General features: G+C 43.9%; 1 protein-coding gene across 6 annotated transcripts in view; it reads right to left on the bottom strand.

The window, feature by feature from the left end:
• sema6cb (semaphorin 6Cb) overlaps positions 1-20750 on the bottom strand; it is a 153477-nt gene that overhangs the window by 6049 nt on the left and 126678 nt on the right. For 5 of the 6 annotated variants that reach the window (XM_020498057.2, XM_020498055.2, XM_020498056.2 and 2 more), the window contains 6 exons: positions 19896-20069; positions 19415-19552; positions 17209-17286; positions 14454-14512; positions 14020-14070; positions 11267-11431 (listed from right to left, as the gene is read on the bottom strand). In XM_020498057.2, coding sequence (XP_020353646.2) covers positions 11267-11431; positions 14020-14070; positions 14454-14512; positions 17209-17286; positions 19415-19552; positions 19896-20069 — 665 coding nt within the window. The remainder of the gene's footprint in view (positions 1-11266; positions 11432-14019; positions 14071-14453; positions 14513-17208; positions 17287-19414; positions 19553-19895; positions 20070-20750) is intronic. The other variant, XM_020498060.2, reaches the window with a different exon arrangement.

Raw genomic sequence — 20750 nt, 5'->3', positions numbered from 1 at the left:
AAGCTCCACTGCAGCTTCAAGCACAAACTCATCATGAATGTATAAAAGTAGCAAAAGCACAACGGGGAAAACCTCGATGTGTCAATAGAGGAGCACAGGCATCAGCCTTGAAGCTCCTGGCACTGCTAGTAACTCTAAAGGGTACTTGTCACCATTACCGTTTTTCTCTGACAGCCTCTTAATACAAACAGAGAGAATATGCGGCAGAATTAGCATCAAACAAGACTTCGTTCCTCGGTCTTGAAGTAGCTGCGACACGAGTGTCTCGTTACCTGGCGTTGATGGAAAGTTATATGTAGGTCACAAAGTTACAGGAAAAGTGTCTGCTCCCTGTCGCTCCCCCAGCGCTATCAGGAAGTAAAGGCTTTTAGAGCACTGCAAAGCTCTCTATCACTATCAATTTGGCCATTTGCTCTACATCAGTAAGTAGAATACTGGGTGCCATTCCCCTATAGAGAGATGCAATATACTGTACTATCACATTCTCCTGGCGATAAAGTTAAATTCACAGAATATGTTTGACGTGCTGCTTTGAAATCGTAAGTTCTATCCATTCAAGTGCTATATCCATTGTATTTCTATGGCGTAATTATTATTATTTTTTTTTTTAAATGTTCACCTTTATTTAACCAGGTAGGCTAGTTGAGAACAAGTTCTCATTTACAACTGCGACCTGGCCAAGAATAAAGCAAAGCAGTTCGACACATACAACAACACAGAGTTACACATGGAATAAACAAACATACATTCAATAATACAGTAGAAAAAGTCTATATGCCAGTGTGTGCAAATGAGGTAAGATAAGGGAGGTAAGGCAATTAATAGGCCATGGTGGCGAAGTGATTACAATATACCAATTAAACACTGGAGTGATTGATGTGCAGATGAATGTGCAAGTAGAGATACTGGGGTGCAAAGGAGCAAGATACATAAATAAATACAGTATGGGGATGAGGTAGTTGGATGGGCTATTTATAGATGGGCTATGTACAGGTGAAGTGATCTGTGAGCTGCTCTGACAGCTGGTGCTTAAAGCTAGTGAGGGAGATATGAGTCCCCAGCTTCAGTGATTTTTGCAGTTTGTTCCAGTCATTGGCAGCAGAGAACTGGAAGGAAAGGCGGCCAAAGGAGGAATTGGCTTTGGGGGTGACTAGTGAGATATACCTGCTGGAGCGTGTGCTACGGGTGGGTGCTGCTATGGTGACTAGTGAGCTGATATAAGGCAGGACTTTACCTAGCAAGGACTTATAGATGACCTGGAGCCAGTGTGTTTGGCGATGAGTATGAAGCGTGGGCCAGCCAACGAGAGTTCACAGGTCGCAATGGTGGGTAGTATATGGGGCTTTGGTGACAAAACGGATGGCACTGTGATAGACTGCATCCAATTTGGCATGGCGGTGCTTCATTTATCCTATCTGTCCTAGGTCAGTGTGTCAGTGAGCCGAGGCAGTATGGGTGTTTTATGAATAATACAGGTCAGGATGCCCATGTCTCTGTGTGGATTCCCCCAGCCTCCCTGTGGCTCCCAGCTCTGTGACTCATCTGGGCCCCCTGACCAGGACCCTATGACTATTGAAGGGTTCCACATGGCCGAGGAGTTATGAGTCAAGAGCCACAGTGGGGAAATGCACAGCGGAGGTACACAGATCTCCAACCCCACGCACAACCTGTCACAACACGTTTGGGGCTGGGGCGGATGACTCAATCGGGCCGTATGCGTGACATATGGTGGCATGGTCACAGTGAAATGAATACCCACTGAATCATGGCATGTGGGAGACTGGTGTGCTGCTAGATGGCACACAGGAGGCATATCATGCAGGCCAACAGTAATGCATTGCCTCAATACAGTGTTGAAAGAAAATACCTTCAAAAAGGGTCAAATGAATCATTTTATGACCCAATATTGTATGACACCTCTGATAAAGAGGTGAGACAAAAAGGTTTGAGAGCTTTGCTTTAAAGTAACATGTGACCATTAATTGGAGTTGCCTGCACCTGTGTAGTGGTAGAGGTCGCATAAAAATGTTTGTAAAATATAGGTGTGTTACATAAAGTTGTGGTGCCGCAGGATAATTGAAGCTACTCAAAGCAACAATAACAACCTCCTCTCAATGGTTTATATAATGTTAATAACTGAGTGTTTTTCCATGTTTGTTTTTCTCAGTTGTCACACTATCTTTAGCCAAAGTGTGGGTTCAGCATGATTGAACAGAGGCGTACTATACGTGTAATGCGTGAAGAACAGGAACACACACACACATTAAGAACTCTCAGGTCTTCTAAAAGGGTAACACACATATGGTTGAGAGTGGACAGGAGGGAAGGAGGAGAGAAATGGTGACAGAAAGGGAGGGGGCAGCTGGATGTATTCATGCTCAACAGGATGAGAGACGGAGAGAGAGAGAGAGAGAGATACAGTAGGGAGAGAAAATATAACTTCAGTAAGAAACTGCCAGGCAACAGAAAAGAGAGAGAGTGGAACAGGACAGAAAAAAGATGAGCAAGAGAACTAGAGAAAATAAAATGATATAGAATGTGGCAGAAAGCTGGGGACAAAAAGTGACAGAAATAGAGTGTGAGAAAGAATGTGCAGGGAGCAGATTGTAAGGGGGAGGCTGGGAGATGATGATGGAGAGAGAGATGTGTCAAAGTGAGTGACAGATTGTCAGCCTGGTGGGTTTTGAAGCCTCGCTCTCAGAAGCAGCTGTGTTTTGGTACGTAGAAGGCCCCCGCTTGACGCTCTCATAGCGCTGCATGAGAGAAACACTGAGCGATTATATCCATAATGGTAAAAATAGACAAGGATGTGCATTATGTAACTAAGCTAAAGCTATACGCAACCTGGAGTCTGTTCTGCGTTTCACTAATTAGGTATGGGTTGCGCGAGGAGCCAAAGTTGAGAACGTGTCGATTCTGGAGTGTGAAGTGCTATTTCAGCAGGTGATTAAATGGCTCCAAAACAAACAAAAACAAAAGAAGTGAAACACAAACAAGGAAAGCAGAAGTTTTCACCTTTGACTCAAGTCTAACCCTTCTCTGAGATGCTTAAAACCGATAGTTATATAAAATCATACAGATTCATTTAGCTCCAACTGAACTACTACTGTACATACCTAAGCAGTGTTTCAGAGTCTAGCTGTGTTTTTATTCTACAGCATGTGCACCATAGAATCAGCTAGCCATCTGCAGTGTTGATGGCCAAATGGATGGTCTTGAGCATCAGGGATTTTGGATAAACTGGACATCAACCGATTATTGAACTGGGACACTACAGTGTTTATGGTAATCCTGATTGCTGATGCCTAACTATTGTGTGGAATATAGACAGCTCGACTTTGGGACAATTCCAATGTTGTTTTCAGAGTGAACTATCCCTTTAAAGATTACTGACACAATGGAAAAGTTCACTGCTCAAGATCACACTTACAGTGCCTTCAGAAAGTATTGCTACCGATGGACTTATTCCACATGTTGTTGTGTTATAGCCTGAAGGAAAAAAGGAAACCGCACACTGCTCTTGATAGTATCACTGATCTTTAATAATCTTATGTATCGGCCTCACGGCCTTCGTCAGAGCTCTGCTATTTCCTTTTTCCTTCATCTTGTTCAACTGTTACCATGCACCTGCAAAAAAAGATTGCTCAGATGTGTGAGTGCCTTTTGAATGTTGTGTTATAGCCGGAATTCAAAATGGATCAAACGTATTATTTTTCTTATCCATCTACACACAATACCCAAAAATGACAAAGTGGAAACATGTTTTTAGAAGTGTGCAAAATGTATTGAAAATGAAAAACAGAAATATCTAATTTATTTAGTATTCACACCCCTGAGTCAATACTTTGTAGAAGCACCTTTGGCAGCGATTACAGATCTGAGTCTTTCTGGGTAAGTCTCTAAGAGCTTTCCACACCTGGATTGTGCAACATTTGCCCATAATTGTTTTCATAATTCTTCAAGCTCTGTCAAAATGGTTGTTGATTGTTGCTAGACAACAATTTTCAGGTCTTGCCATAGATTTTCAAGTAGATTTAAGTCAAAACAGTAGCGTGACCACTCAGGAATATTCACTGTCTTCTTGGTAAGCAACTCCAGTGTAGATTTGGCCTTATGTTTCAGGTTATTGTCCTGCTGAAAGGTTAATTAATCTCCCAGTGTCTGGTGGAAAGCAGACTGAACCAGACTAGAATTTTGCCTTGCTTAGCTCCATTCCGTTTCTTTTTTATCCTGAAAAACTCCCCAGTCATTAAATATGAAAAGCTTTAAAATGTATGAATTTATAAACATTTTGAAAAACACAATTCTACTGACACAGAACCAAAAATCTCAATTTAATCCATTTGAAAAATCAGGCTGTAACAACAAAATGTTGAAAAAGTCAAGGGGTGTGAATACTTTCTGAAGGCACTGTAGCTAAGCATGGGAAACGACTCCTGAGTTCTATATCTGCGTCAAGTAAAGATGTTCCAAAATAGCCTAATTAGTTTCTGTTTCTCTACAGCTGAGGGGAGAATGTAATAGTTCCATTAAAGGGTACTTCATTCCATAGTGCCGCAATGAGTCAAAATGGCCCCAGGCTTCGCAGGCAACCATTAACCCCAACTAATGCCAGAGATGTATTTTCTGCCATGGAAAACACAACAACAAATCATCGGCTGCAACACTCCAAGCACTGAGAGTGTTTTCAAAATTAGACACGAACAGGAGTCTGCTAACTAAAATTCGGAGTACTTTGACAGTTCAAATAGCTGATGCTTGGGTAATGATGAACAGAGTTAACGCTCTGTGTTCGTGTGTGTGGTGTGTGCGAGAGGGGGTCTGGGTGATCGTGTGAATGAGTTCAATCATGTATTCTCATTATTAAGAATATGCATAATATTACACATCAGTGCCCAACCAATTGGATGCAGCTTGATTTATGCACACACAAGGTAATATGATACGCTGTAATGTAACTGGTTCACTCCAATTGAAAAATAGTGCTAATGAACATGGCATTGTATTAGAAGTGTGCTGATGCATGTAGAGCATCAATAGGTTTCACTGAGAAGACTTGTGTTGAATACTGGTAAAAATAAAAAATAAAAATGGCACGAATGGAGAGATCGAAATGTACACAATAGTTATTGGAGGAAAATGGGGGAGCGTCATGCTTTTTCAATTTCAGTCAGGAGGGTTTAGTGTAACAACAATATCATGGAATAAAATACAATAAATTAGTAAATGATAGTTTCCCAAATGATGATTATTATTATTTTTACAAGTGCATATAGGCCTACCTGTTATGTGGCAGGTATAAACAATGAAACAATAAATGGCTTTTTCTCTTATTCATTGATGATCAGATACTTCCGTTGTATCTGGTTCTGTTGCAATACATTTGAACAGTTGATATACTTTAGCATTGTTCCAAACTTAGACTATCCTCTTTTTTTGTGGTACTTTTACCCCTTTTTCATGATATCCAAATTGGTAGTTACAGTCTTGTCCCATCTCTGCAACTCCCCTACGGACTCGGAAGAGGCGAAGGTCTAGAGCCATGCATCCTACAAAACAAGCCACAATGCTTCTTGACACACTGCTCGCTTAACCCGGAAGCCAGCCGCACCAATGCGTCGGAGGAAACACCGTCCAACTGGGGACCATAGTCAGCTTGCAGGAACCTGGCCCACCTCAAGGAGTCGCTAGAGCGCGATGGGCCAAGGAAATCCCAGCTGGCCAAACCCTCCTCTAACCCGGACGATGCTGGGCCAATTGTGCGCCGCCTCATGGGTCTCCTGGTCACAGCCGGCTGTGACACAGCCTGGGATCGAACCCGGGGCTGTAGTGATGCTTCAAGCACTGCGGTGCAGTGCCTTAGACACTGCGCCACTCGGGAGGCCAATATATCCAATTTTTTAACAATAGCCTGAATAGAAATCCGGTGCTTCAGCATGTGCTCATTCGTTGTCATGCTCGATGGTGGTATAAAAAAAAATATTCTGCTGGTCTCTGGTCATTTTCTTGCATAGAAATGCATTATAAAAGGCAATTTTCTTCGCAGACCGCAAATAAGAGGATAGATTCATGTAGTGCTTTTATTATAATGGATATCTTTTCACCCCCCCCCCCCCCCCTTATCCATGGTGGTTTGCAAATCCACAACCTTCTGGCTACTTTGCATTGTGATGCTTACGAAATGAAGAACAGTTTCTATAACTGCATACAGTATCTAAGGCTCTCGTCTGTCTTTGGAGTGAGGGTAAACGCTAGGCATGTTTCTTGATATCCACTTAATATTTTAATTATTATTCGGGGTATTGCGGAGGGTCACTTGTTTGTTTTTTCTCCAAGCATTCAGGGAGGGTCGGATAAATATATATTTTACTGAAGGGAAGGCCATCCATTTTCTCCAGGTATCCCGCATTACAAATAACATACAATACCTTAGAACCTGGCAAGTAGAGACCAATTTGCCATAATATCTCAGTACAGTACATCACTCAACACTGACTTTGAAAACCAAGATATTATCTGTCAAAACATGAGCGATAATACAGTTCAAAGACACATTTTCCATTTCAAACAGCTTTGGAACAGACATAGTTCAAGTACTGATAGCCTCATCATCCACAATCAAATCAAGCATGGCACTACATGCATTGTGGGACACATTTTTACATGCAATTGCATCAGGAATCAAATAAAGAGATAGAGGGCATTCACCATTCAGCACCTGGTAAAGCTACTGTATTCCAGAGCCAATCCCTAGCATAACTACCTAAACAAACAAATTAACTGTCTGAATAGAAAAGCAGCTCTGGAGGAACCATAGCTTTACCAAACAGTGGCCTGAAACCCACGCCTAAAGCCACAGAGAAACAACTGCTTGTAGGCAACAAAAACACACAAAGCAAAGTTTCAGTCATAGGCTATGAAACTGGGTAGAGAGGTCATATGGGGAAAAGGGGAAGAGAAGGCGAGGAGGATTCAACAAAAGAGGCAGATAAGGGTTAGTCCAACCGAAAAACAAGCAGGTTAATAGAGAACTATTCCCCAAGGGTCGAGGAGACAGAAAGGGGTAAGGGGTCGGGGTTAGGAGTCAGGACAACTGCGTGTGTGGATCTGTACAATGTGGGCCCAAACGTCACTGGGACACTCAACATTCTGATGTTGACTAACACTCTGGTCTCCATTGTGTTATCATGATAATAAAAATGTCATGGTGACACTAAGCACTCTGAACCTGAGGGTGACAGTAAACATATAGGAAGTTTCCCCAGACACAGATTAAGCCTAGTGCTGGATTTAAAAGCATGCTCATTGGAGAATCACCATCAGCTTTTTTTGTCCAAGGACTAGGGTTAATCTGTGAATGGGAAACAAGCCCCTAATGTTGACAGACAGGCAAGAACATGATGTGAATAACTTCAGTATAGTGCATGTTTTGAGGTGTTCATTTTGCTGCGTATGAAAAGATGTAGTATTGTGCATGTACTGTATATGACCCGTGGGGAGGTGTACAGTACAGAGCTCTGTGTGTGTTTTCATAGTCAAACCTGATGTCAATCATAGAATTCATAAAGAGCGAGTAATTCAGGCAGAGGAATTAAAGGAAACAGTGATCTAGGTAAAGTGACCTTTATTTAGTGTCATTACCACATGACTAAGTAGTTATGCTAAATTGGCTGCAACAGCTGTGACTGAGGCACTTTAGTGAGGTGGGCAACATTTTCCTGGTTATGATGAATAGCTTAATGTACACACCCAGCTTGAAGAGAATGCTGCATAGGATTGTTGATATGCCTAAACTATCCATGTTTTTTGAGTTTATAATGCACAACTTAAAATGAATTTAGCGACATAGGATGACTGATGTTGTCGTAATCAAGAAGAGAGGTGATATGAGAGTTGAGTTGTATTTATGGCTTGACGGGAAGTCTATATTCCTCGATCCACTGAGATATAAATAAGAGTAAGGAACTGACACCAACCCTTCTTCAGCAGCAAAGAGAAGTTCAGCCCGAGTTCATTCTCTGCTCTTCTCCTAGTGCTTTAATGAGTTTCAGAGCCCTGCCTGCTTGCCTCTATTATCGAGTTTTCTCCCTGTACTTGTTGGCTAAATTAGCTGCTAGCAAGGGTTTTTTCGCCGTACCCACACAGGTGAATTTGAATATGCGGACGACTCCGGAGAAGGTCTGTTTAAAATAAGCTAAGCAGGAAGTAACACTGGTAAAACAAACAATAGGGAGGTCTAAAAGCTGGGTCTAAATAATGTGTGTTTGCGTAGGTTGAAGCATTCTGACACTACAGGGAGGTAGGCGTTCTCCCTTGATAGAAACATGGGGTCGAACCGCAGCTAAATGATCGCTGGAAATGTTCATAACAGCGAGGTCTCAAAAGGGGTGCTTGTACTTGTATTTTGGTCAGTCATAGTCTTTATATAATACATTGCTTCTATCCGTAGCTGGATGAATCATGTCACCCTGTATTTGCGTCTGTGTAGGCCTTACATAAAATATAAACAAAAGCAGTTGGGATGCAATTCTAGAGTGCTTCAGAATTGCTATTACTGTAGCTTGTGGTAAATAGTTTGTTTATTGTGCCAAAGATGTTTCAAACCTGCTTCAAGGCTAGCCTTAAACTTACATCAGAGCTAACTAGACTCTTCTCAAATTAACCTCAGTTGGTGCTGAGCTAGAACAAAAGCCTGCACCCACAGCTGCCCTCCAGGACCAGAGTTTCTTGACCCCTATTCTACCTATACTGCATCTCTACTGAAGTTTCCACGATGTTCCTTAACTGAAACCAATAGCATCATATATACACACACACATACAGTGGGGCAAAAAAGTATTTAGTCAGCCACCAATTGTGCAAGTTCTCCCACTTAAAAAGATGAGGCATGTAATTTTCATCATAGGTACACTTCAACTATGACAGACAAAATGAGGAAAAAAAATCCAGAAAATCACACTGTAGGATTTTTTATGAATTTATTTGCAAATTATGGTGGAAAATAAGTATTTGGTCACCTACAAACAAGCAAGATTTCTGGCTCTCACAGACCTGTAACTTCTTCTTTAAGAGGCTCCTCTGTATTAATGGCACCTGTTTGAACTTGTTATCAGTATAAAAGACACCTGTCCACAACATCACACAGTCACACTCCAAACTCCACTATGGCCAAGACCAAAGTGCTGTCAAAGGACACCAGAAACAAAATTGTAGACCTGCACCAGGCTGGGAAGACTGAATCTGCAATAGGTAAGCAGCTTGGTTTGAAGAAATCAACTGTGGGAGCAATTATTAGGAAATGGAAGACATACAAGACCACTGATAATCTCCCTCGATCTGGGACTCCACGCAAGATCTCACCCCGTGGGGTCAAAATGATCACAAGAACGGTGAGCAAAAATCCCAGAACCACACAGGGGGACCTAGTGAATGATCTGCAGAGAGCTAGGACCAAAGTAACAAAGCCTACCATCAGTAACACACTACGCCGCCAGGGACTCTAATCCTGCAGTGCCAGACGTGTCCCCCTGCTCAAGCCAGTACATGTCCAGGCCCGTCTGAAGTTTGCTAGAGAGCATTTGGATGATCCAGAAGAAGATTGGGAGAATGTCATATGGTCAGATGAAACCAAAATATAACTTTTTGGTAAAAACTCAACTCGCCGTGTTTGGAGGACAAAGGATGCTGAGTTGCATCCAAAGAACACCATACCTACTGTGAAGCATGGGGGTGGAAACATCATGCTTTGGGGCTGTTTTTCTGCAAAGGGACCAGGACGACTGATCCGTGTAAAGGAAAGAATGAATGGGGCCATGTATCGTGAGATTTCTAGTGAAAACCTCCTTCCATCAGCAAGGGCATTGAAGATTAAACGTGGCTGGCTCTTTCAGCATGACAATGATCCCAAACACACTGCCCGGGCAACGAAGGAATGGCTTCGTAAGAAGCATTTCAAGGTCCTGGAGTGGCCTAGCCTGTCTCCAGATCTCAACCCCAAAGAAAATCTTTGGAGGGAGTTGAAAGTCCGTGTTGCCCAGCAACAGCCCCAAAACATCACTGCTCTAGAGGAGATCTGCATGGAGGAATGGGCCAAAATACCAGCAACAGTGTGTGAAAACCTTGTGAAGACTTACAGAAAACGTTTGACCTCTGTCATTGCCAACAAAGGGTATATAATAAAGTTTTGAGATAAACTTTTGTTATTGACCAAATACTTATTTTCCACCATAATTTGGTAATAAATTCATTAAAAATCCTACTAAGTGATTTTCTGGATTTTTTTTCTCATTTTGTCTATCATAGTTGAAGTGTACCTATGATGAAAATTATAGGCCTCTCTCATCTTTTTACGTGGGAGAACTTGCACAATTGGTGGCTGACTAAATACGTTTTTTGCCCCACTGTATATACACATATGTGTATCCTATAGCTAGTACAGTGTGTGGGTGCATCAGAGAGAGAGAGAGAGAGAGAGGCCTTCCTTGGAACTGCCAAGCTGTTACTTCCAGAACAGTTCCTCTCTCGCCTTATCAGCCAGGTCCCCGTGCTTTTGATTGAACCGGCAGCCAGGCGACACTAGCCCATGCTGAAATAGATTGCGTTGCCCAAGTTTCTATTACGGTTTCCCCTTGTACGCTTGCCAGCTGCTGGTTATTTATTTGTTACAGGCTTTTCTCATTTGAGCCTGAGTGGCTCATCATTGCAGCCGGAGACTCTGTCGGCCTGAATGGAACCCATCACTAGCAAGGATTTATGGACTCCTGACAAGGCGCCAGAGGAGCGCAGCAAGGAGAGCCTGGGCTAAAGGAAATAGCATCAACGAACAGTCTTCCCATCCTGCTGAATATTAGGAGCTCCGGTTGGTTTCCTATTGGGAGTAATCTGGGAATGACATTCAGGAAGCAGCGCTCTAGACAGCGTGAGAAGAGAAGACGTGCTTGGTCGTGTGTGACCAGTGGAGAGTAAGCTACCCTAGTAGATGGACTAAATAAGAGATGAGAGGAGACATGCAGGAGTCATTTTGTTAGGACATTGTTTGGAAGAGTTAATTGGATCCAATGCAGCATCTATTTAAGTGATTAAGCCTCTCTAACTCATGGTTGCTTCATTAAGTGAGTGGATATATGGTTAAATGTCTAGTGTCCTACACACAGAGATTAGAGTGTTAGTGCTCATCTTGGTTAGTAGTGTGCAGTGAAGCTTCAGGGCCCATCAATGCAATCCAGTGCAGATCAAAGTTCAGCAGACAGGCACCCCACCTCCTTACCCTCCATCTCCACACTGATTGCTTCAGAGTCAGGTGACCCCTGGTCCCCAACTGGGACTGGAGGACTGCCATCAGGACCTGTACCTCTTTCAGGGTCACCTGCCACCTTAGGGAATGGGGCCACCTGATTGGTTGTGCTGGTGGTTGTTGTGGGTGTGGTCTTCCCTGTTGTTATGCAGGTGGGGGAGGGGTAACAAAGTGACCCGTTAGTGAAATGGAAATGCAGCACACAAAAACACCTAAATATAATGTTGTTTTATGACAAGGGAAGGATTCTTTGTACCTTGGAGAAAAATATATGTAAATCCAGCATGAAAAAAAGATTACTGTCATAATTACTGTTAAGCTGATGATGACAATGAGGACATTAACATAAAGAGCGCTTTGAAGAGAATTCAACTGAATCCATGACTGCAATAAATAAAGTAGGTAGCCTATACATCACACGTAAAGCACTCCTCCATAGGTGCAACATGACTCAGCGCTTTAGAACCAACATTTTTCCCACTTTTTAATGCCCTTAATAGATAAAACATTCAGACGTTGCAGAAATTACGAGACATTGGAGAAAAACACTCAGGGCCAATATGGTCATGAGTTGGCTGCAGTGCCGGCCTTAAGATTTCGAAACCGGCTACCTTTGTTACTGAACCAGTGAGGAATCTCTTGCACCTGGCACTGCAGCACATTCTACACAGCAAAATCCTGTTGTTGTGGACGCTACCAGCTGGTGCATGGACTCTTCCAGCACATACAAACTTTGATATACAGTTACCTTTCACGTCCGATTTTCTTTACTAAGTAGTTTGACAGATGAGTTGAAATAGATACCAGTAGCTGAGGTAATGGTAGATAATGACTTACAGCAACTTCCGGATCTCTGCTTCACTAAACTGTTTTACAGGTAGTTACCGTCTAACCTACATAGGGAATGGTCTATGGAAAATGTGACAATGTTTATGGAAAATGTGACAATGTCAACATATCCAATTAGGATCTGTACTGGTACTGTGGGGTTATGCGGTGTCTGAGTCTGTGGATCCAATACGGGTCTGTATTGTGAGAGACCTGGCAGAAAAAGCACTGTCATCATCACAACAACCATCATGAGTGTCTTCCTAATTCTCTGACAGTGGATGTCCTTGAGGCCTTGTGTGCAGCACGCCGCTATTGATGTGGATGTTTCGCTAATAAGCCGGCCATAATGTTAGCATACTGGAGGGTGCCAGCCCAGATTTAAAGTGAAAGGCCCGCTCTCGATGCCAGTTGATAGTTTTCACTCTGAATAAGGTGCCCTGTCAGAGCACCAACTGCGCCAGGCAAATTAAAACGGCACACCGGGGGAGTTCCGCCTTGGGATGCCAGACAACAGCTCCAGGGCTGCATTATTAGTTCAATTTATCAACATTGTGTGTGTACATTGCTTTCTCCTTTCCAGAGAGAAAAGAAAGGAGAAAAGCACAATATGCAATGGGGAATGATTTGACTGTCCACACTGCTGGGTGTTTGTCTCTCGCTGCTTTCTCTATGGGATGGGATTGTTCCATTCTGGGGAATAGTAAGAAAGAAGACTTAGGAACCAATGCACACCAGCGAGAATGGCATTGTTCAACATTATGGGGTGTTCTATTGTGGGGAAACCTTGTTCTTCAGTTTGGACTCATCAAAGGCTTTTGTCATTCTGCAAGTCTGAGTCTGAAGTCTGGCAGTGTGTGAAGTACTTCAAACAGAGTACAGAGGCATGGATGGAGTAATCGCCGGGCGGAATTAGCCAGTGGGGTCGCTCATCTAGTCCCACTGCCCACTGAGCGGCACTTCCTCCAGCAGAGAGGATACAGAGAACAAAGGCATTGTGGGAATGTGGAGGTCTGAGGCTAAGTATTGCTTGTGTTCTGAAGTAGATAGAGGCTGGACTGGACCCTGGATGGATGGTATTGTTGAGATATAATGGCCAGCAACTCTCACTAAGATGGTCTCAATGCTGTGTTTATCACTTCTAGGGAAAAGCAGCCACCATCAGTACCCATGGATAATTTGTAAGGTGACAAAGGGCAAATTATTATTACTTTTTTTACCAGCAACTCCTTTTGGGGAAAATGGTGGATTCCCAATTGAATTAGACTGACAAGTAAGTTTGAGAGAAGTGAGCCTGAATGAGTTCACCAATTGTATGACTCAGCTAACCGAAAACCAGAGCTACGTAAATAAGAGCAGTAAACAATTCTGCTCTCTGACAAAAAAAAAACGATCATTAAGTCATGGCCCAGGGATGTCACTATCATAATTCAAAGATAATTCCACAGTAATTGTTTATTAATGCTACATTAGACTACATCTCAGCTGAGAGCTAGCAATATGCTTGCTGCCAGCCGCTGAGCTCTGTAGCCACCCTGCTCTATGGGAAGGCAGTGGGGAGTAACGGAGCGTTACAGGGATGATGATTCTCCTTGATAAACGGAAGTGGGCAGCTTGGCAACTGGCGCTGCTAGCCTGTCAAACATTCATGCTGGTGCCGCTGTCGCGACTAGATTTGGACAATAGCTCAAATGTTAAAGATAGCTGTTGAGGTGAGAGAGGTGGTGTTGCTGTTCTACGCAACAAACTCTCCTGAACTGCTCGTGTTGCATAACAAGTCCAAAAAAGGGGAATAGATATGTTGCTTACAAGGCTTTGCTAGCGTTAGCCTGTTCGCTAACAACCTCAAACAGTTCGGACAAGTTTTAAAAATAGAGGATAAAGAAATGTCAACTGACCATATGCTGAATCAGCAAGAGTGTTTTGCTTGCGTGTGGTCGCCAGGACGTCTAGAGAAGAAAAGGGAAAGCAACAGACATATTGACAGAACAGTACATTGTGTAAGTCTGAGTACTGGTTAAATATTCAAACTGTGCTTAGTTAAATGTATAATTGACTGCTTGTTTAACGTGCCCATCTGCAAGGGACAATTGAGAGCAAAATTCCCACCGGGGTACTCTTCAGCTAGGAAATGACAGGCTACTTCAACTTGTACCGAGTTGCTGATTCATTTCATTGTACTATCACTCTCCAAGTATGGCAATCACTTTTTCTGTATCATTTTGGACAATTAAATGCACTTGATAAGCTTCGCTTGTTATGAAAGAGCTTTTATGATGGCTCTGTGCATCTAGTGGAGAGCCATTAAGAACAGATGATTGGTCCACCTTACCGTGGCAGCTGTCGGGGTAGTGAGGGTAGCCGTTCTCCACATCCTGCTCAAATCCGCCCCTGAGGAAAAACAAAAACAGAAGAGGACAAAACGGCCTGTCAGCGTGTGTGTCATTCCTCTTTCACCATTTAAACACAACCTCCGCTTTCATTAATTGGGTACATTGTCAAGCTTTTCAAAATGAAGACAAAGACTTAAATAAATGGTGCTGCAAAAGAAAACCATTTCATTGGTTTTGTCTCTGCAAGGTCAGGCTGACTGTTTTGTTAATGTCCAAGTTCAAATGGATGTGTCGAGGTGCTATCACCTGGCAAGAATAATGTTTCCCCACCAGTTGCATCCATGATGATACTCTGTTCTCTGGTTCCACTTATACAGCAAAAGAAACATTGCATTCTTGCAACACATTTAGTACCTCTAGTATGTATTTACATTTGGTTGTGCTCCAGTGCATTGGACACTTTCTTGGACATCTTTCTTCTATGAATCAAAGGCTTGTGCACATTCAGAAATCATACATTCCCCCTGGCGAGTAATGTGATTGCGTTGATGCACAGTGGAGTGAGTGGCCCCTTAGTCAAGCAGAACATAACATCAATGACACTGAATCTTCTACGACGCAGTATCGACTGAGCAGGCAATCAAAGAAAAGAACAGATGTAAATACTCATGAACATTCACACATACGCAAACACGCGCTCACACACTTGCTCGCGCTGGCAATCAAACACACATCTACACAAAACAGACGTTCCAGGCGCGGCAAAAAAACAAATTACATCTAAATGAGAAGCAGGCCTAGATGAGTGAATACAGACCCAGTGAGCAAATCAAGAGTGAAAAAATACAACAGGGAATTCAGAGGGGAGAAATAATAACTTCACTTATCTTTCCATGCTCAGCAGTGGGCCCACTGACAGCCGATAGCATTAGTTGTATTACCACAGCAGAGTGGGTTTGTTTGTGAGTGAATAGGTCGGCCTGGGGGATTTTGCGTGATTGTGTGTCCGTGTATGTGGACCACAACTAGTAACCAGTATTACTGTACGCCTCCATTCCCTTTGTTTGTTTTATTCATGTATTTATTTATTCTGAGAGTTTGAGAGAAATAGCCACGGAGAGAGTCCTAGACTGGCCTCTTTGGCACGCCGTCCCCAAGCGTTGACAGTGAGGGGAGAGAGACAGGAAACCATGGAAACAATTCACCCCCCCCCCCCAAAAAAAAAAGCAGCCGGCAGAATTTATGCCACCTCTGGAGCGAGAGAGTAAGGGAGGAGAGAGTAAAGGGGGATGTGTCCCCTGTTGCTCTCCGGTCCAGCCCCATTACAGCCTTTATGAGCTGTTGCATCTGTTCTGGAGGCATGGCCATGCTCGGGTTCTGACTATTTCACACCATATCACTCTCTCTCTCTGACGTGGACAGAGCAGGCACAGCGTAATAGCTCTACTGACTGCATATATAATATTTGCCAATCTCTTCGGTTCCACTCCATTGGCTTGCTGCATGGTACTGTCCCGCTGGTTAAAAATGTGATAAATCAAGCCTCAGTCCAATTCTGATTACCTGCCCAGCACGTACACACCGCCGCCGCATGCACGCGTACACACACATACACACCTTTGGAATATTACATTAACGTCTGGCTGTGAAGCTATGGCAAATAAAACCCATGGGTGGCCAATCACAGGATATGCAATAAGTCGACCCCCAGCAGAATAATCCATTTGAAGCAGTCCATATGACTATTAGGATAGTGGCAGCTGCCTTTACTGTGATGCCTGTCCACCCATCCACACTAAGTTTACAGCCCATGTTTGCAGAGGCGAATACCTACAGCAAGTGATTTAAGGCCACACTGAAAACCAGAGGAACAGCGACAGCCCAGTCCCTGAGTGTCAGGAGGCAACATAGGAGGTGAAATAGTACGTTCTACTGCCTCTCCTCCTCTACCTCTCGCCTTCCCTCCCTCCGTTCGGAAGACAGTGAGGTACACACGACATGATTGAAATCCACCCAGCTGAGCATTACTTTCGATTCCATGCTACAGTGCAGAAAGAAAAAGACAGTGGGTCAGGAGGGAGTCTCAGACAGAGGAATTGATTGGCTTTTTGTTTGCACACACACACACCCTGCTTGGTGCTGACGCTGAGCCAGTCGATAGCTCTAAGTGTCAAATGGCTTCCTTCCAGTTCATCAGAATGGATCAGTAAATTACATTGAGGTCATTTTGATCGATGCCTTTCAGTCCCACCCCAAGTGACGCACGGCCCCTCCAAGCAGGTATCTGGGGTTTCATTTCTGAGTGATTGCAGACGTGATGTATGTCCGCCACATAGAAATAAACAAGATGGATGCTCGTCCTATATGTGAAATGGAGCCGACAGACCAATGTTTTTACTGTATTTTAGAGGCCGTATTCATCACGTTGACAATCTGGGCAAGTCAAACTCCAGATTAGGTAGCGATTATTGAAAGCATACAAGGAAGTAGATTGCAGAGTACTATGAAGTTACTGCTACTTCCTTCATTTACTGTATGTTTCATGCAAGGTCATGTCTATGGCCATTTGAAGATGATAAATTGTCAGTAATGTTACATTTTTCTGATCGAAGACTCAACACTAATATTTGACACATAGTACTCAACAAAACAAGGAGTAGGGGCTAGGGATGGGTTTGGTACTTGGCCTCTTAACCTGCTGTCATATAATTGGCTGCGTGGTGGGGTGGTCCTTACGCAACATCTGTGACTCACCTGAATCTGGGCACCACTGTGACACAGCTCCCAGTCCTCTGCCACACGCAGTAAGGGTCCCTCGAGGAAAGACAGCTCCTGTGAGACAGACAGACAGTCAGAGTTCGGTGTGTGAACACTATCAAAAAGTAAGAGACCAAATACATATTTTAATGAAGACTCTTCTGTGAGGCATGACCTGAAGTGACATGTGATATCTATTCACCTAACAACACCCCCATATTCTGGAGTGTCTCATTAACATCACAGGCCACAGTCACACCAGACGAAGTAAAACAGATCAGGCAAGGGTGTCATTTTACCACAGAAAAAACCTGCCATTTCAATTTTTCAACTGCAGAGTGAGCCTAGCTTGTAACTCTCCTATCTAGGAGCTCAGAAAGAGGCAGAGATTAATATGAGAGATGGTCAACGTAGTGTGACTGGCTGTTGGTCTGTGAGGCTGCAGACAGCAGTGTTTGGTGAGAGCCCCCTGGGTGTCTGGAGCCCCCCGGGTGTCTGGTAGCCAGAGGCAGTCTTGGACATGGACTCAGTGACACAGCCCAACTAACAGGCCAGTACGTAGAAGAGATGTCGGGAGCCAGAGATGAGGACTGAGAGTTAGGTCAGTCATGCTCAACATGGTTTACAACACAGAGGGTCGTGTAGAGCGGGAGAGTGGAGGAGTCTCCACCAGACCGGCATTGACAACATGTCAGAGTTAAAAGGTAATGACCCCTATCTGTAGGGGAGACTTGAAGCATTCCTGCTGGCTCCTTTTCTCTGTGCCTGTCAGGACATGATGAAGACACAGGTGTTCCTCTCACCTATGGATCACTAGAGCTGTGTATATATCTATAGCTCTGTATGGAACCACTCATTAGAAAATGTCTATCTGGAAGGAAGGTCCACCATGTCTAATCTCTCTTCTCTCAATGGTGTAAATTCACGATGTCTCCTTCCTACCTGTGGCTTGTCAGTTTTGCTGTCTTACTGTTCTTTACTGAGAATATCACCCCGGGTCTGTGGGGTTACAGCTGACCTTTTCTGGGGGTTCTCATTAACCTAGCACTGAGGCAAAACAGTTGCAAATGTGACAACATTTTGTAACTGTGCTTTAATAACTAAAAAGGGGGGAAATGAAAATGTTATGAACATTGTGTAGGTCAGAGGGTTGAGACTTTCACACAACTTTTGATATCCCTTTGCCATCTTTTTCACAAAATCTCTTTTCTCTATATATTTCATTCAATGTGTTTCTGCTGTCTGAATCATATCCGTTGCTGAAACCTAATAGAAACAGCAGCTGCAGCGAGAAGCGAGAGATAGAAAAACCGTTTTGCTTTGTGCCAAGATAGAGGCTACAGTAAGGTGGAGAGACAGACCAAACCAACCAAACCTAATTTGGAGGCAGACAGATGGGGAGAGTGTGGAGAGGAGGATATGGGCCTGACACCTGACCCCTGCAAAGCATCATGGGGCTTAAGGGGCCCTTAATCCCTGGTTGAGGTGCGCTGGGCTGTTTCGGAGTGATCCAGCGATGGAGGGGCTTTAAGCCCTCTAAAGTGAGACAGGCCCTATCCTTCTCCTCGTCGTCGCGTTGAAACCCTGGACGTGGGTTGGCCTGCAGCCAATCAGCTGGTTCCAATTTGTGCGTAAATGCTGTTGAGCACTTCTCTAAGGCTCACAATGAGGGTTTAGCATGCTACGTCCCTGTATCAAATTTAACACAAATGTATTTCTTGGGGGGTTGGGTAGAGGCGGGGGGGCGGGGACATTCCTCCACAACCCCAAAATAGGACACAAGATTGAGTATACTAGCTCGGACAAAACATCCCTGACAAAACAAATCCCCTCCAGCAGTTGCTCTGATTGCAAGGAAGTCCTTTTCACTGCCCTCATTCACCTTTATTTAACCAGGTAGGTCAGTTGAAAACAAGTTCTCATTTACAACTGCGACCTGGCCAAGATAAAGCAAAGCAGTGTGACAAAAACAACACAGATTTACACATGGTATTAACAAACGTACAGTCAATAACACAATAGAGACATGATTGATTGTATGTCACACATGTGTAACTTCACATCACCATAGCAGCACTGGGGGAAGGAAGCCTCTATAGCGGCAAACGCATGAAAACTGGAATTCCACTGCAATATTAACACACACTTGGCAACTGTTAACAGTGCGGTACTAGCTGTATATAATGGACGGGGTATCACTCACTTCTTGCAGGAGCCGTAGTCATTGCAGCGGCTCAGAGGTACTCGGACCACACAGCTGGAGAAGGCCACAAACAGAGCGTGATGTTCCCTGTCCAGCTCCAATCCCAGAACCCGTCTGTCCTCTCCGCGGACATTACATCTAGGAAAGGGGAAACGACAAACACGTCTCATTATTTCCGAAATTTATGCTGATGGATGGCGACAACTACAGCACCCTGGGAGACTTTATGCAAATGAGAGTGGAGTTGAAAAGCTGTTCAGGACACGTACTAACAGCACCACAACGCATATCACTGTCTTATTACAGTGGACTCTGCTTGGAAGCATCACATTCAATAACTATGCTCTTACAGCGGGCAAAAAAATGACTTCTGTTAGTTGCTGAACCAATAAAAGTGAACATTATGAGAGGAGTGCACTATATTATAAAACAGATCGTTTGCATCATGTAGATGAAGAAGAACGGAGAAAGGGAGGCTGACTTGGTGGGGTTGTAGACATCGATGTCCTCCAGTAGCTGTGTGCTGAAGGAGGCGTTGAGCTGGGTGCTGGCCAGGATCTTCAGTACCCTGCCGTCCTCGCTCCCCAGGAACAGCACCGTGTGGTTCTTATAGGGCCCAGCTGACGTATCCACTGCTAGCTGGGTCAACTTGAACCTGGGTGGACACAACAACAGGGTTGTGGTTCGGGGGTTAACATAATGATACCTCCGAAGAGACAAAGCATCTGCATTTAAAGATTATTGTCGGAGTGTGTGCATGCACTGCAAAGTGACAACACTGTGTAAGAATACGCAGGACACTATTGTAAGTAAAACCACTGTACAGCTGCTCTCAACTTTCCTTCAGTCCCACACAAGTTGATGACATGTTGTTTACTCAGAACATCACACTGACTGGCACTACGCTAGCTAAATGACTCAACAACGTGAGGTATTCATCGTTAAAGTTCTGTTGTTCAGCTCGTCTCGGGAGAGTTCTGAAGCAGATGTGACGTTTGGAGGCAGATGTGAGACAGACAGCGTGCCTTCCCTCCGCTGTGTGAAGACGCCTGGTTGTCTGTCAGACTGGCTCGGCTTTACCATGTAAGTCACAGCAGGGGACCGAGCTAGGTGGCTGTCTGACAGCCCTCTGACACCCATTCTACATTCAGCACCACTACATGGCTGGGCTTCTAATGAGCCACTGGCGCTATTTCCTGTGTTAGTCTGGTAGACCACACCCGGACGGTGTCTTTCATTGATGTGCTTTTCAGCTTTTCACAGACCCCTTCCGGTTGGATCTATAATTTTGGGGAGGCCCTATCCTTTTTGGTCTATCTTTGATGTGGTGTTATGG

This window comes from Oncorhynchus kisutch, linkage group LG13, assembly GCF_002021735.2.
Source record: "Oncorhynchus kisutch isolate 150728-3 linkage group LG13, Okis_V2, whole genome shotgun sequence".
In the NCBI taxonomy this organism is placed as follows: Eukaryota; Metazoa; Chordata; class Actinopteri; order Salmoniformes; family Salmonidae; genus Oncorhynchus; species Oncorhynchus kisutch.
The sequence above is the reverse complement of the archived record's forward strand: the minus strand, read 5'-3'. Positions and strand labels throughout refer to the sequence as shown.